A 13728-nucleotide genomic window follows, 5' to 3' on the forward strand; every position below is an offset into this window, starting at 1 on the left:
GCTATATGGTAATATTTCAGGTGATCTTATGAAATTGAATCTGTATGGAAGAATAAGGGGAAACAACCAGATTGAAGTATAACTTGGTTTCTTGAGAATTATAGAAATAGTTAGTACAGGTTTGCAAAATTAGTATGAAAACTTATCAGACGGGGCACAAAATCTGTTTGGCTATGATGATTGATACAAAAACAAATGACATTTCCTCATCAAGGAAACCAATGTATTTGCCCCAGTCAAATAAAGTGTTTTTTCCCTCCTCAAGGCTGGATTAGTGTGACCCATGGCCAGAGAGTTCCATGAGCCATTAGGCTTTTAAAATTTATTTTTCAAACAACATTCTGTATTTAAAATTTAGATTATTAATAATTCTTATAGCACTAATCATGCATTACTAATTACATGGGTTACATGAAGGGATACATTTCAGAGCCTTAAATCAATACAATACACCGGAATTATGCTGAGATAAAACAAGAAAGCTCTCTTTGACAGCTCTTAGGGCAAGTGGAAAGCTAGAGCAACATATATAATTCATCAGAGGTTAAAAAATGAAGACCAGATATCTGTACACACATACCATTTGTCTAGCATCTTGTAAGATGCCGTCTCTATTGACGCAGCATCACTAATACTGCTCATTAATTGTTAAAACGTATATTGATCTTTTCCCAATTTGAGTACCACCTTTTTAAGCTGTAAGAACTCTTATTTTTACAGCTGTCAGAGATTTCCAGTGTCATTAAGTCCTCTGGAATGTAAAGCTAAGGGTATCTTTCATGGTCTGGGAAGCAATGTGTAAAATAACTTTATTAATATCTTTTCAATACCATGCTCGGCAGTCCAATAACATGAAGTAAAGTTTTCAGGACCAAACTTTCAGCTCGTGTAAACTGGCGTAGCTCCATTGTCTTCAGTGGATTTATACCAGAAGAAGAAATAGTCCTCTGTGTATATTACAGCTCCGGCACACTTTACTATTGGAAGCTAAAGAAAAGTACATTGTATTTGAAATCCAGTAACCCTGAAAGAAATGAGTCTTTAAAGTGGCTCTGACATGAAATATTTTAATTGATCTGTCAGAGCCCTTCGTAATTGTGTATTCTCACAAATTCATGATGTTTATAAAAGTCTTCTCACCAAGGGAAAAAATGATTATATACAGGGCGGCAATGAGGCTGTTTACTTTGTGTGTTTAACAGCACTTTGTGTCTAATCAAACAGGGAAATAATATAGCTAACCACTTTCAGCCATAGTAAGCATCAGTATAACTCGTAACACTTTCAGACAGAGATGTGACTTTCAAATTGACAGCATGTCTTTTAAATTCAGTGTCTTTTTTTTGTGTGGATGTTAGAATGCATGACCCCTGACTGAGTCTGACATTTTGTGTAATGGCCCCAAAGCTCTTTAATTTCCTTTGGCTAGATCGCTCTTTATTTAAATAAGGATCAGCATTGTTGTTCTCACTGAAGTCAATGGAAATTGCATGGGTATCTGAGCGAATAACTGGATCCTAAAGTATCTTGGGTTTTGAATATTCAGACTGCATTTATGTAAACGTGTAGCCAGGATTTTCCAGTGAGGCTCAAGAGTATGGCCTGATTCTCCCCTGCCTTGTATAGTCATTTATACCTGCAGAAGATGCAAGGCAGTGGAGAAGCAAGTCACGCCTCACTTGTAAATGGTGATCCAGTGGTAACCCAAGAGATTCAGAGACCACGGACAGGTAATTTAGTGTTATGGCAATACTATTTTTTTAGAGGGCCTCAAACAAGATCCGCACCCATTTGTACTAGATACAACAAACCCATAGTAAGAGAGTCCTTATCACAGATAGCTGACCATCTAAATAAAAATACCCTGCTCTTCTGTGCATAAGATTGTCACTGGGCTGGCTCACTTTCCTATTTCTCTGGCAAGGGATTAGTATCTGTTCATATGTTGTTTCTGAACACTCTCTAGAAGCCATGAAGATACATAACCAAGCTATGAAGGATCGGTATGAGGAGCTTTCTGTATGGCGAGAGAAACAGAAGGAGGAGCGAGAGTTTTACGAGTCCAAGTTCAAAGAAGCTAAACATTACTTGCAAGTCAAGTGCCTTGAAAATGAAGAGCTGCAGAAACAACTTCAAAGCTTAAAAGAGAAAGAGGTAGGGTCTGAAATGGTAAATAAAATGTGGCCAATCAACTTTTTATTTTTTAATGGGAGGAGCATTCATATCACTTTGTTACACTGTATTTTTTAATGTTTTTCCATTTTTTGTTTTGTTTTTACTTTAGAGGGATTGTATCATAATGGAAATCATTGGCCTGATTTTTTTCTGAAGGTAGTTGACTTCTAGGAGATTTGAGAAATCAGGCTACAGCTGAGAGAATTAAAACTGAACTTCGGCCATCTCATTCACTTTTCATTCTCTGTTCTGTTTAGTCATGTTTCTCTTTTGGTTTTGGTTTTGTTCCTAGTTAGTTTTTTTCCTTCTCATGCACTAGTTTAGTGCTCTTGCGTTTGGGCTTCCAGTGTTACAGGGGGAAGTGTAAATGGAAAAAAAAAAAAATACCACCAGAAACCCTTCCCACTATTTCCATCTAACTTTTTTTAAGTCATAAAAATACTTTTGTTCATATTGGGCCAAATGCATCTTTGGTCTGCAGTACCTATATTTTGAGTCAATCTAAACTGCCTGTCTGCATCCCTCTAAGTAATGGCGAAAGTTGCTTTGTAACTGAGTGGTTTGAAACAGGGTAGGAGGTGCCTTAAGTAGGAATATTTCTGCCCCTTCCCCACATACAAGAAATACTAAAAAGCAAATGGGGGCCCTCTTGAGCTGCTCAGGGCCCTAAGCAATTGCTTGGTTTGCTTATGCCTAGCACCAGCTCTGCCCCATGAGGTAGCCATCTAATAGCATGGCAACATTGATCTGCATGTATTGTCATGCAGGAGGCCTATATTGAAGAAACCTGTTTAAGGTTTGTACCTGGGATATGTATGTGGAGATATATTTGCACCTTCAGGCGTAGAACGTTTATTTAAAATTCATACTTCAGGGTTTAAACCAACTATTAGGGATTAGGATGAGATCTTCATGGGGGCAGATTATCGCACATCTGCCTACTAAGGGACTTCTTGCACCTTCCTTTGAAGCATCTAGTTCTAGCCAATGTTGCAGGATACTGGTTGTTTATTATTATTAGTTTGTATTAGATGAACTAAAAATCTTATCCAATCTGGCAGTTCTTACGTTCATTCAAATTCAAGGCTGTCATCTCACTGGCATTCAAAGTTTGATGTCCACAAATTCACTCTGTCACCTGTTCATCCTCTGAAATATGCTTTTCTGCATTTGGCTGGTGGGCAGGACTCTATCTTCCAACCCCAAAGGAGTGGGGTATGTGGGGAACAGAGGGAAGAGAGAAATCACTATAGGTAGAATAGAAGAGAATGATCAAATCAGAAAAGAACAAACATCTTGTAAAAAGAATGAGAGCACCTTTTAGACAAAAAACACGGAGCAGGAGTTAGGACTCTGGTCTAACATGGGGTCTACCATGGAGTCTAAGATTCTGATCCTGCAATGAATTCTGCATAGGCAGAAGTTATTAGGGGCCCTTGGCAGGCCCAGGAGTTTGTCGGTCTAGACCTCGATGAGCTCTAAGAGAGAAAAAACTGTTCATTTTTAATTCATAGCATGTTAAACTAGTTTCTCAAAACCTCTCTTTAAAGTGATGCTGTCAAATCAAACTTTGTGCCAAATAATTTTTTTTTTTTTTTTTTTTGCAAAGCCTACCACGGAGAGAGATGCTTTTCTTTTAATATTTTGGAATATTTTATTTTGTTTCCTGTGAAAGCTCTGTTCAAAAAAGCTAACCAACAACAGACTGCAAGATTTGCAAAGTAAGACCTGCAGTTTTTGCCAGGGCATGAAAACATCAAAGTGACTAGAGACAAGTTTCAAAGGGGTAGCCGTGTTAGTCTGGATCTGTAAAAAGCAACATAGGGTCCTGTGGCACCTTTAAGACTAACAGATGTATTGGAGCATAAGCCTTCGTGGGTGAATGCCCACTTCGTCAGATGCATGTAATGGAAATTTCCAGAGGCAGATATAAATATGCAGGCAAGAATCAGTCTGGAGATAACAAGGTTAGTTCAATCAGGGAGGGTGAGGTCCTCTGCTAGCAGTTGAGGTGTGAACACCAAGGGAGGAGAAACTGCTTCTGTAGTTGGATAGCCATTCACAGTCTTTGTTTAATTCTGATCTGATGGTGTCAAATTTGCAAATGAACTGAAGCTCAGTGGTTTCTCTCTGGAGTCTGGTCCTGAAGTTTTTTTGCTGTAAGATGGCTACCTTTACATCTGCTATTGTGTGGCCAGGGAGGTTGAAGTGTTCTCCTACAGGTTTTTGTATATTGCCATTCCTGATATCTGACTTGTGTCCATTTATCCTCTTGCGTAGTGACTGTCCAGTTTGGCCAATGTACATAGCAGAGGGGCATTGCTGGCACATGATGGCATATATAACATTGGTGGACGTGCAGGTGAATGAACCGGTGATGTTGTAGCTGATCTGGTTGCTGATTCTTGCCTGCATATTTATACCTGTCTCTGGAAATTTCCATTACATGCGTCTGACGAAGTGGGCATTCACCCACAAAAGCTTATGCCCCAATACATCTGTTAGTCTTAAAGGTGCCACAGAACCCTCTAGAGACAAGTTTGTTTTCATTGTCTGAACTAAAAGAAATTCAAGAAGTAAAACTTGATTTTTTTTCAGGGTTAAGAATCTCTTGTGGTGGTGACCTAGGCAAGGACACTTATTACTGTTTGTGATTTCTAGCCTGACAATGTCACTTAAGCCAAGACTATTTTCCCTTTTAAGGAATTGTCCTGATTGTAACCTAAATTCTCTTCAGAGAGAGAATGTGACACAGTCCCTTATTTAAGATGAACTTTATTTAAGTGCCACTTTGAATCCTATCTTTTCACTTTAGCCTTTTCTTAATTAAAATATATCATAGCCACTTGCTGCTCGTTAGGTGACCTCATGTGCTCTCACAGTTTCAACTACTGATGAATCACAGATCCATCCTTTGGCCTTCACAGACTATAAACGCTAGCACTCAGAATGGTTTTGAGAGGAAAAACCCCTACACTTCTACCTTCCTGCCAGCAAGGGCTGTGATCAGGCTACTTCCCCTCCTGGTCTAAACACAAAATCAGAGGCAACAGGAGGTGGAGGAGATGCTATATGAGGAGAGGCAGCACCAGAGCAGATGCCACCATGACAAAACTTTAGGAGCTGGGGAATGTATAGTGGGGGGAGCGGGGAAAGGAACTGGGGCAGAGGATGCAGCATAGAAGGGAATGGAGGAGGCTCAGGGGGGTTGCCCAGAACTCATAGTGGCAGTGCGGTAGGCTGTGAGCTGAATGGTGAAGCCCTGCTGGGGCAGAGGGAGACAAACTCAAGGGGGAGGATTGGGAGTGGAGCAAGACACCATAGGGAGGAGTAGAAACTGGAGCTTAATGGTTAAGTAGAGGCCAAAAAAGGGGTCTTCAAATCCTCCCCCCACCCCCCAAGGATGGGGAGGAGAGACTCTGGGCAAGATGTGGGGAGACTGTGGGGATTTGGAGAGACCTTCCAAGGAAGAGGTAGGAGGGAGAGATTTGGAAGAAGGGATCGGGGAAATCACAGATGTGAAGAGATGGGGAATAGGAGGAGAGATTGTAGGGAAAGGAGCAGACGGGGGCATTTGGAGAGATTCCAGGCAGAGAGGAGGGAGGATCCCAGATGAGTTGGAGAAAGAAGTGAGGAAGAAGGCTGTACACAGGAGAGGGAATAGTTATATGTCCAAGGAGAGACTGGTGGGGAATGGGGCCCAGAGTGTTGGAGTCAATGATGGGGAATGAGGAATGAAGAGATAAAGGATTTAGAGTCTACCTATTTACATGGCCCCAACACTGTATTGTCCAAGTATTTAAAATAGTCCTGTCGGCACTATGGAATTTACCGTATTGAAGGACCCAGTGAAAACACATTTGTCTCCCTGACATGGTTAACTTAAAACACAGTTTGTTCTTACAGTGTAGATAGGGGAGAACTGGGTTTAATAAGCTTGAGTCTCCTCTTGCTTACACCAGTGTGGGTCCGTTGACTTGAATGGAGTTACTCCTGGTTTACAGCAGTGTTGACAAGGAGAATCAGGTGCATTTTTCTAAACTGGGCTCCAGCCTTTCAGGAGGTGGTTGCATCATTTGATAACTTAGTTTAATGCAGTTTGATCAAAGCAAATTTAAATAGTTTATTCACTGACTTTTTCTAGGCATACCTAACAGTGGTCAGGGTGTTTGGGATGCTGTTGTGTTGTCTTTGCCTCAGAACTTCTGCTTGACTAGTTTTGGATTTCTGTTTGGATAATATGGTGTGTATTTTACATCTTTCCCAGGAGAACTGCACAGTTCCTAGGGAGGAAATGACCCAGGAAACTAAGCAGCTGAAGACACAGTTGCTGCGGCTCCAGGCTGAGAAGGCAGATCTGCTTGCCATCGTTTCAGAACTACAGCTCAAACTCAATGTCCCTTCGACAGAGGACTCTTTTGTTGAGATCAGAATGAGTGTAAGTTATTGGGAACAAATCATTAACAGCACCATATTTTTGCTTCAAGAATTATCCGTTGGCCTATTGCAGGAAGAGTACAGAAAGCACAATCTGAAAAGTCTTTGTGGTTAAGACAGGATATTTTTGAGGGCAAATTTCTGTGTGATCTGTGAGGGATTTAGCAGTGCAGTTTCCTGTAATAGTAAAGGTAAATGCACAGCTCAGTCCCTGTGCAATGTGTTGAAAAGACAGTATGCCACTTTGAGAGGGGGACTAGCAACCCCAACCCTAATAGCAGCAACACAGGTTGCACAGAAGATATACCCTAGCGTGAGTGAATAACATACTGTTTTTTTGAGTAGTTTTGAGTAGTTAACTTTATGTTGGGGATTATTCTTTAAAGGGATTTTTGTCTACCTTCTCCTATAGTAAGAGGGCCCTTATGTGTGTGTGAGTGAGGGCTGGAGAACTAGATGGCGTTTCTGTTCTCCATTCTCTCCTGTTCAGTCTGTTTCCTGCACACTGCGCTGACTCCATTCCAGGGAGATGCCTGGAGCAGGCATTGCATGCCATAGGTTCGCTTTTGTACTGTATTTAGTTCAGGGGAAACTTGTATGTGTGGGGTTTGTTTTTTTTTCTCTCCTGGTGGCAAGGAAAGGGTTCCATTTTCTGTCGACAGAAATTAGAGATGCTGTCAAGCTCAGTTTAACTCAAATTTTAGATATTCAAAACTTCTGTGTCATTACTGTGCTAAAGACAGAGAGAGCTACTTTTACTATCACCATTGAATCTGTGGAGGCTTCTTCATGGACAAAATCAATCATTTCTTGATCATTTTCATGGTAGTGGATCCATGCCTGGAAGGGCAATTGCTGCGTGAGGCTGAGGGGGTTTAATTCACCCTCACTCACTGAGGTTCTAGAGTTGCTGGGGAAGCTGCAAGCTCAACTTATGCCCCATTATGGCTACAAAATTCAATCAGGAAGGCATTGGGCTCTGTACTGGCAGAGAGAAATTATTCCCTATGGGAGGGCAGATTGTTGGCTTCCCACAAATGAGTGGTTGTTAGACCTATACTGGAAGTCATCTCTGATATTGATGAGCATGTCAATTGCCTGATCTGATTTTTTTTTGTTAAGGAAAAAATTAATAGCAAAAGATTGCAGGGGGAAGGTATGGCTTCTCTATTGTCCTTCTCACTTGATCTGTATAACGGGGTGGCCAGAGTACATGTTAAATAACTTTTAAAATTTCCAAATGTGAGATTTATTCCCCAGAATCCTGTGTAGTTGTATTGTCATGGTGTCATTCTTCCTCACCTTTCTGTTGTTTAAAAAGTAAATGAAATAAAAGCAGATTCCAAGTTGTTGCTAGCTAGTGTAATACCAAAGCTAATATTCTTTTTATCCCCAATAGGAGGGAGAATCAAATGCAGCTTTAAAAGAAAATCAGGATGTTGCTAATAACCAAAGGACCAACAAAGCAGCTGCCTACATGTATGTGGAGTCTGGGGCTGTTTCAAGCTTGATTTTTTTTTTTTTTTTTTTTTTTTTTAAATCACAGAATGTATTGCTTAAGACTCCTTTCACAGTTCTATCTTCACATGAACTCTTATACCTGAGGCTTTTTTCCTTGCTGAACTTGTACTTCTTCATAGGCTTAGGCAGCTGATACTATTAAAGTTTCCATTTTGGATGCTGCCCAATTTAGTAGCAAGGACTGGCTTAGATAATCCCATGTGACATGCTTGCTACATTTCAGTAGCACATAATATGATTCCTATACATCCTATCACAAAATTTAGGGAGTATGAACATAGTGAATAGCCAGACACACACTCCCACGCCACAAGGAGTGGAACGTTGTGTCATATCACAGGAAAGTTAATTTCCCTATTACTTGTAGTGAGGTCTCGGATTTGATGTCATGAACTAATGTGTCTTCCACTATCATAATCTGACATAAAAAAGCATTTTATGGGGGTGAAATACTACAGGGTTTATTGGCTCAAAAATAAGGCAATTTTAGTGACAATGTCATTTTACTGGGATTTTGGGGCGGGGGGGGGAATTGTTTTGTAGAGAGATGTGAAGTTTAATTGGAAAAGCCATTTTGTGAAGACATCCATCATGAAAAGCAACACTTTGGTTCCACAAAATGACCTATAATATATTTGTGAATATTTTAAATGTCAGGTTTCTGTTTTTGCATAGACCTACTCAGTTAAGTGGTTAAATACATCCTCACTCTTGTTATGAGCTGTTTTTGAAGTGGTGCTCGAAGCAAGAACTGCACTCATGGTCATGGAGACAGATCTTGAAGATCATGGGCTGCCACTATTTTAATCTTTTGGCAAAACTCATTTTCTGGATGTCCAACTTGAGACATCCTAATAGGGCCTGACTTTCAGAGGGCTGGTTCTCAACAATTTCTGAAAATGTGATCCCTATAAGGCAGGGGGTCGGCAACCTTTCAGAAGTGGTGTGCCGAGTCTTCATTTATTCACTCTAATTTAAGGTTTCGTATGCCGGTAATACATTTTAACGTTTTTAGAAGGTCTCTTTCTATAAGTCTATATTATATAACTAAACTATTGTATGTAAAGTAAACAAGGTTTTCAAAATGTTTAAGAAGCGTCATTTAAAATTAAATTAAAATGCTGATCTTATGCTACCAGCCTGCTCAGCTTGCTGCCAGCCTGGGGTTCTGTTCACCTAGGCCGGCAAAGGGCTGATCTGGGCCTGTGGCCGGGATCCCAGATCTGGGGGGGGGGGGGGGGGAGTGTTTCAGGGGTCAGGGCTGGGGGAGAGGGTTCAGGGCAGAAGGCTGGGGTGTGTGTGGCGGAGGTTCAGAGATCAGGGCAGAGGGCTGGGGTTGTGGGGGGTGCAGGGCAGAAGGCTGTGGGGGGGGGTTCAGGGCAGAGGGATGGGGCTGTGGGGGTGCAGGGCAGAAGGCTGCGGGGCGTGGGGGGTGCAGGGGAGAAGGCTGGGTGTGTGTTGGAGGTTCAGAGCAGAGGGATGGGGCTGTGGGAGTGCAGGGCAGAGGGATGGGTGTGTGTTGGGGTGGGGAGTGCAGGGCAGAAGGCTGGGGTGCTCGGCTCGTGGGGGTGCTCCCAGCCCCCTGCCCTGAGCAGCTCAGGGCAGGGGGCTGGAAGGGATATGCCCTGTTTCACCCCCTTCCCCCAGGCTCCGTCCCTACCTCTCTCTGCGTCCTCTACGGAGCAGGGAGCACGCTGCCTCTCTTCCCCCTCACTAGGGCCATCAGCTGATTGGCCAGGGACGGAGAGGAGGAGGGGCAGGAAAGCACCGCTGGGGGAAGAAGCGGGGGAGGGGGGAAGCTTGGCTGCCGCAGAATCAAGCTTCTGCCGCCTGCCCCCGCAGGGGAGAGCGGTGGGCGGGGGGGGGGGGGGGAGCTGAGTGGGGCTGGGAGCCGGGACTGCGGCAGGGAGCTGCGTGCCACTCAGAATCGGCTCGCGTGCCGTAGGTTGCCGACCCCTGCTATAAGGTGTCTTAAGTTGGGCATCCAGAATCACTAGTCACTTCTGAAAATCTTGGCATTCAGCTAGGCAAATGGTGGACTGTAAAATTAATTTGTAATCACCTGTACTAATAGCATGTTTGATCATAGCAGGAGCAGATCTGTGGATGAACCAAAGAATTTGGAATCTGAAGAGCTTACTGTTAGCCAACTTCTGTGTTGCCTTAGAAATGAGACTCAGATGAGGGAGACCCTTGAAAAGGAACTTCAAGAACACAAGGAGAGGTATATAATAGATGGTAACAAATATTTTGAATTGCAACCATTATCCCTTAGAACCATTTCAGCCAAAGCTACCAAACCTGTGGCTAGACAGGGACAAGCTAAAATGTCAATATGATGTTGACAGTAGTATATGGGCTGTAGTCCATGCCGCTGTGCATTGACCAACATTTATCTCATAAGGACTCCTTTATTGTAGCTGTGGGAGGGGTAAATCACAGGTTCTCTTCTTCTATCTCCTGTTCTCTTAATTCTCTTAACACACAGCAGTTCAGGATCCTTTTCCCATTGCCCTCTCTGGGTTTGTAGTTTCCCAAAATGGAAGTGAAATGGTATGATGGATATTTGAGAACATTTTACCTCATGAATTGCTCACACACTGTTCTCTGCAGTTTTCCAATGAAATATTCTCATGGTGTGATGTCCTTTCTATGGAACCTTGGGCAAGTCAAATTTTATATAGTGGAATAAAAATAGTTACGTCACAGGGCTTTAATTCTTTAATGTTTGAGACTCTCAGATACATCTTTTTTGAAAGCTCACTAGAATGCCTAAAATAAATTTAATTCCAGATACCTAAAATGAATGTCCCAGATGAAACTGCATAAGCTCAGTCACATTGGTGTAAATTGGAAGTAACTGTTCAAGTTAATGGAATTCCACTGGTGTGAGCAGAAGCTGCTCCACGATTTCCATTTTGCAAGGACCGTGTGAGATCTGTTCAGAGTAGACACTATACCAGTGCAAATCAGTCACATAATGGTTCTTAACGGCCTTCCTAGAAGTGAAAACCAGCTTATCCAGAAAGTAATTGGGCTATTGGCAATATCTACACTGCAATTAAACACCATGCAATTAAACACCTCCAGCCTAAGCCCAAATAGCTACACCACAATTAAATAGCTCCATGGCCAAAGCCCCTCAGGCTGACACGGGCGAGCTGAGGGTGTTTAATAGCAGCGTAGGCATATCCTCAGGGTATGTCTACACTGCAGTTTAAATTGTTTTTTGTAGTGTTGGCAGGCGTACACATGCTGGCTTTAATCTGGTTAGCACAGGTAACAATAGCAGTGAAGATGTAGTTGTCACAGGTTTCTGCATAGGCTAACTGCCCCAGTAAAAGCCTGCCTGGGACACTATGTACTCAGGTTGTTAGCCCTCACTAGAGTCCATGCTGCTATATTACAGTTAGTATGGATGTACCTACCCACAAATTAATTGCACCTTAATTTGTAGTGTAGATGTATCCTCAAAAAAGTGTGAAATTCTCTTTACTATTTGAAAACCTCAAAGGAAAAAATGGATTCAGAATTGATATTTCTGATCGTATTCCCAACTTCCAAGAGACGCAAGGGACAGATGCATCCATACCCATAGAAAAAGATTTTTGGAAAGTAGCTTTCATTTGTACTGTGGCATGATCACTATGAACATTGATCATTACAGCTGAATCCCCATTTATTCCTGTACCATGAAAATTAACTTGTATGTCTTTATATATAAAAATGAAGTAAGGGCAAGGTATATGGGGGAATCCAAAAAAAAAAAAAAAAAAAGTCAGCTTCTGGACATATCTTCATATTTCAGTGTGTGCTTATTTTTTTTTTTTTGACTCCTACGGGAAATGTTAATGTTAGAGTAATATATACAGCAATATCATATGGCCTCTGAATGCTCCCACTTTTTAAAATGCTCATTATCTCATACTGAATGTGTGTTGAAACTGTCGTCATTGGCTCCTTACATTTCTCAGGCTATCAACGCTGGAGAAGGAAGTGGCTGATTATCTGGAGAGTGGAACTCAAACGGAATGGGCAGAAGAAGAGGATGAAAGTGCAAAGACAGTATGTACCAGTCATCTGGGCGATTTTGAGCAACTACAAAGAACTGGGACAGGCAAGATTGGTGTTAATGATACAAGTGTCCAGCCCTTTGGCTGAACCTGAGGAGCATTGGGCAAAGCTCAAGAGGAAGATACAAAGGTGAACTCCATGCTCCCCTGCTCCTGGACAGGTTCTCCTGAAGGTTGTTCTAAATTACACAAACTACCAATGGCCCCAAGAGGCAGTTACAGCAGCCGGGAATCAGTGGGACATAGTGGAGTCCCACTCATGCCCAACTATCTTGACCATGCCCTCTAAACAGGGCATGAAGGAGTGACATAGGATGCCCACAGAGAATCCCTCTAATTTGGAGTAATCCTCCCATGTCTTGGGCCACAATCCACTGGCAATATGGTGTAAAAGACAGACCCTAGCTGCAGAGTTCAGGCCTGAATCCATGTTTGGATGGGGGTTATTTCTCTCCTAGCATTAATGCATTTTCCCCCCCTGGTTTTGGTGAGTTCATTGCCATGGAGGAGCACAACTGTCTTGGACATAGATGCAGTCACTGATATAGCTGGGTTTTAATCCTTCGAATTAAGGCCTTGAACTGACAGTGGAAGCCAATGAAGAACGAAGTAGTAAGCTCACAGTGGCTGGCATTTGTATTCTGCATAAGCTGGTTTCTCTGTTGCTTGAATGTTTAGCCACAAGTACAGTGAATTATAGTAATCAAGTCTGAAGGTGATAAACGCATGGATTATTGGGGCTAGATCTTCAAGGTAGAAGGGGTAGAGGATTGTAGCAGCTGAAAGTGGAAGAAGGTGGTGGTGGTGTGTTTGTGTAGGGTTTTTTTTTTTTTGCCGCCACAAACCATTTGAAGGGTAGGGGAATCCCAGCCATTGATACCCACCATCCCCTAAATGACCAGGTAGTATCCCAGCCAAACTACCTCTCCATATCAGTCTGATGAACAGGGTGGGAGATGTCCTAGCAAATTTCTTCAAGTATTTTCCTCTTCTGATCACTTCAGTCTTGCCTGGGTTCAGGTTGAGTCAGATACCTTTAATCCAGATGTAGGCATTGTGACATATTTATGACTGTGCTGGCTGCCTCTGTGAAAACATGAAGTGTATAGCTGGGTTTCCTCAGTGTGGTGTTGGCAGCAGAGCTCATGTTGTTTCACCAACTCTCCAAGCAGCTTTCACCAATGCAGAAGTTGTAGGGGGCCAGGAGAGCAGGGTGGATCTTTTGGAGACCATGCAGGTGAGAGCCCTGGGGGACCAGGAGCAGTTGCCCATCACCACTGAGTCTGGTGTGAGAGAGAAGACCGCAGCTGTTGCAATGCTGTACCATCTACTCCAGCTAAGTCATGTAAGCGGGTCAGCAGCAGCTTGGAGATGACCTTTGTCCATTAATAGGAGAGTTGTCTTAAAGTGCCACTAGGGTTGTGGCTGTGCTGTCCCCTGGTCTTGAAGTTTTCAGGAAGTTGAGAGGTCAGATGATGCTGGAGTTTGCCTGTCATTACTTTCCTGTTTGGAGGCAGGTGAT

The 13728-nt window shown here is 42.6% G+C and overlaps 1 protein-coding gene across 2 annotated transcripts in view; it reads left to right on the forward strand.

Annotated features, from left to right (window-relative positions):
- Nucleotides 1–13728, forward strand: part of OPTN (optineurin) — a 36443-nt gene that overhangs the window by 9430 nt on the left and 13285 nt on the right. Inside the window, exons 3-7 of one of the 2 annotated variants that reach the window (XM_054016669.1) lie at nt 1967–2154; nt 6443–6613; nt 8012–8091; nt 10226–10357; nt 12108–12198. In XM_054016669.1, the coding sequence (XP_053872644.1) occupies nt 1967–2154; nt 6443–6613; nt 8012–8091; nt 10226–10357; nt 12108–12198 (662 nt within the window). Of the gene's footprint in view, nt 1–1966; nt 2155–6442; nt 6614–8011; nt 8092–10222; nt 10358–12107; nt 12199–13728 lie in introns of both variants that reach the window. The other variant, XM_054016660.1, reaches the window with a different exon arrangement.

Source organism: Malaclemys terrapin, chromosome 1 (assembly GCF_027887155.1).
Source record: "Malaclemys terrapin pileata isolate rMalTer1 chromosome 1, rMalTer1.hap1, whole genome shotgun sequence".
Classification (NCBI taxonomy): domain Eukaryota; kingdom Metazoa; phylum Chordata; order Testudines; family Emydidae; genus Malaclemys; species Malaclemys terrapin.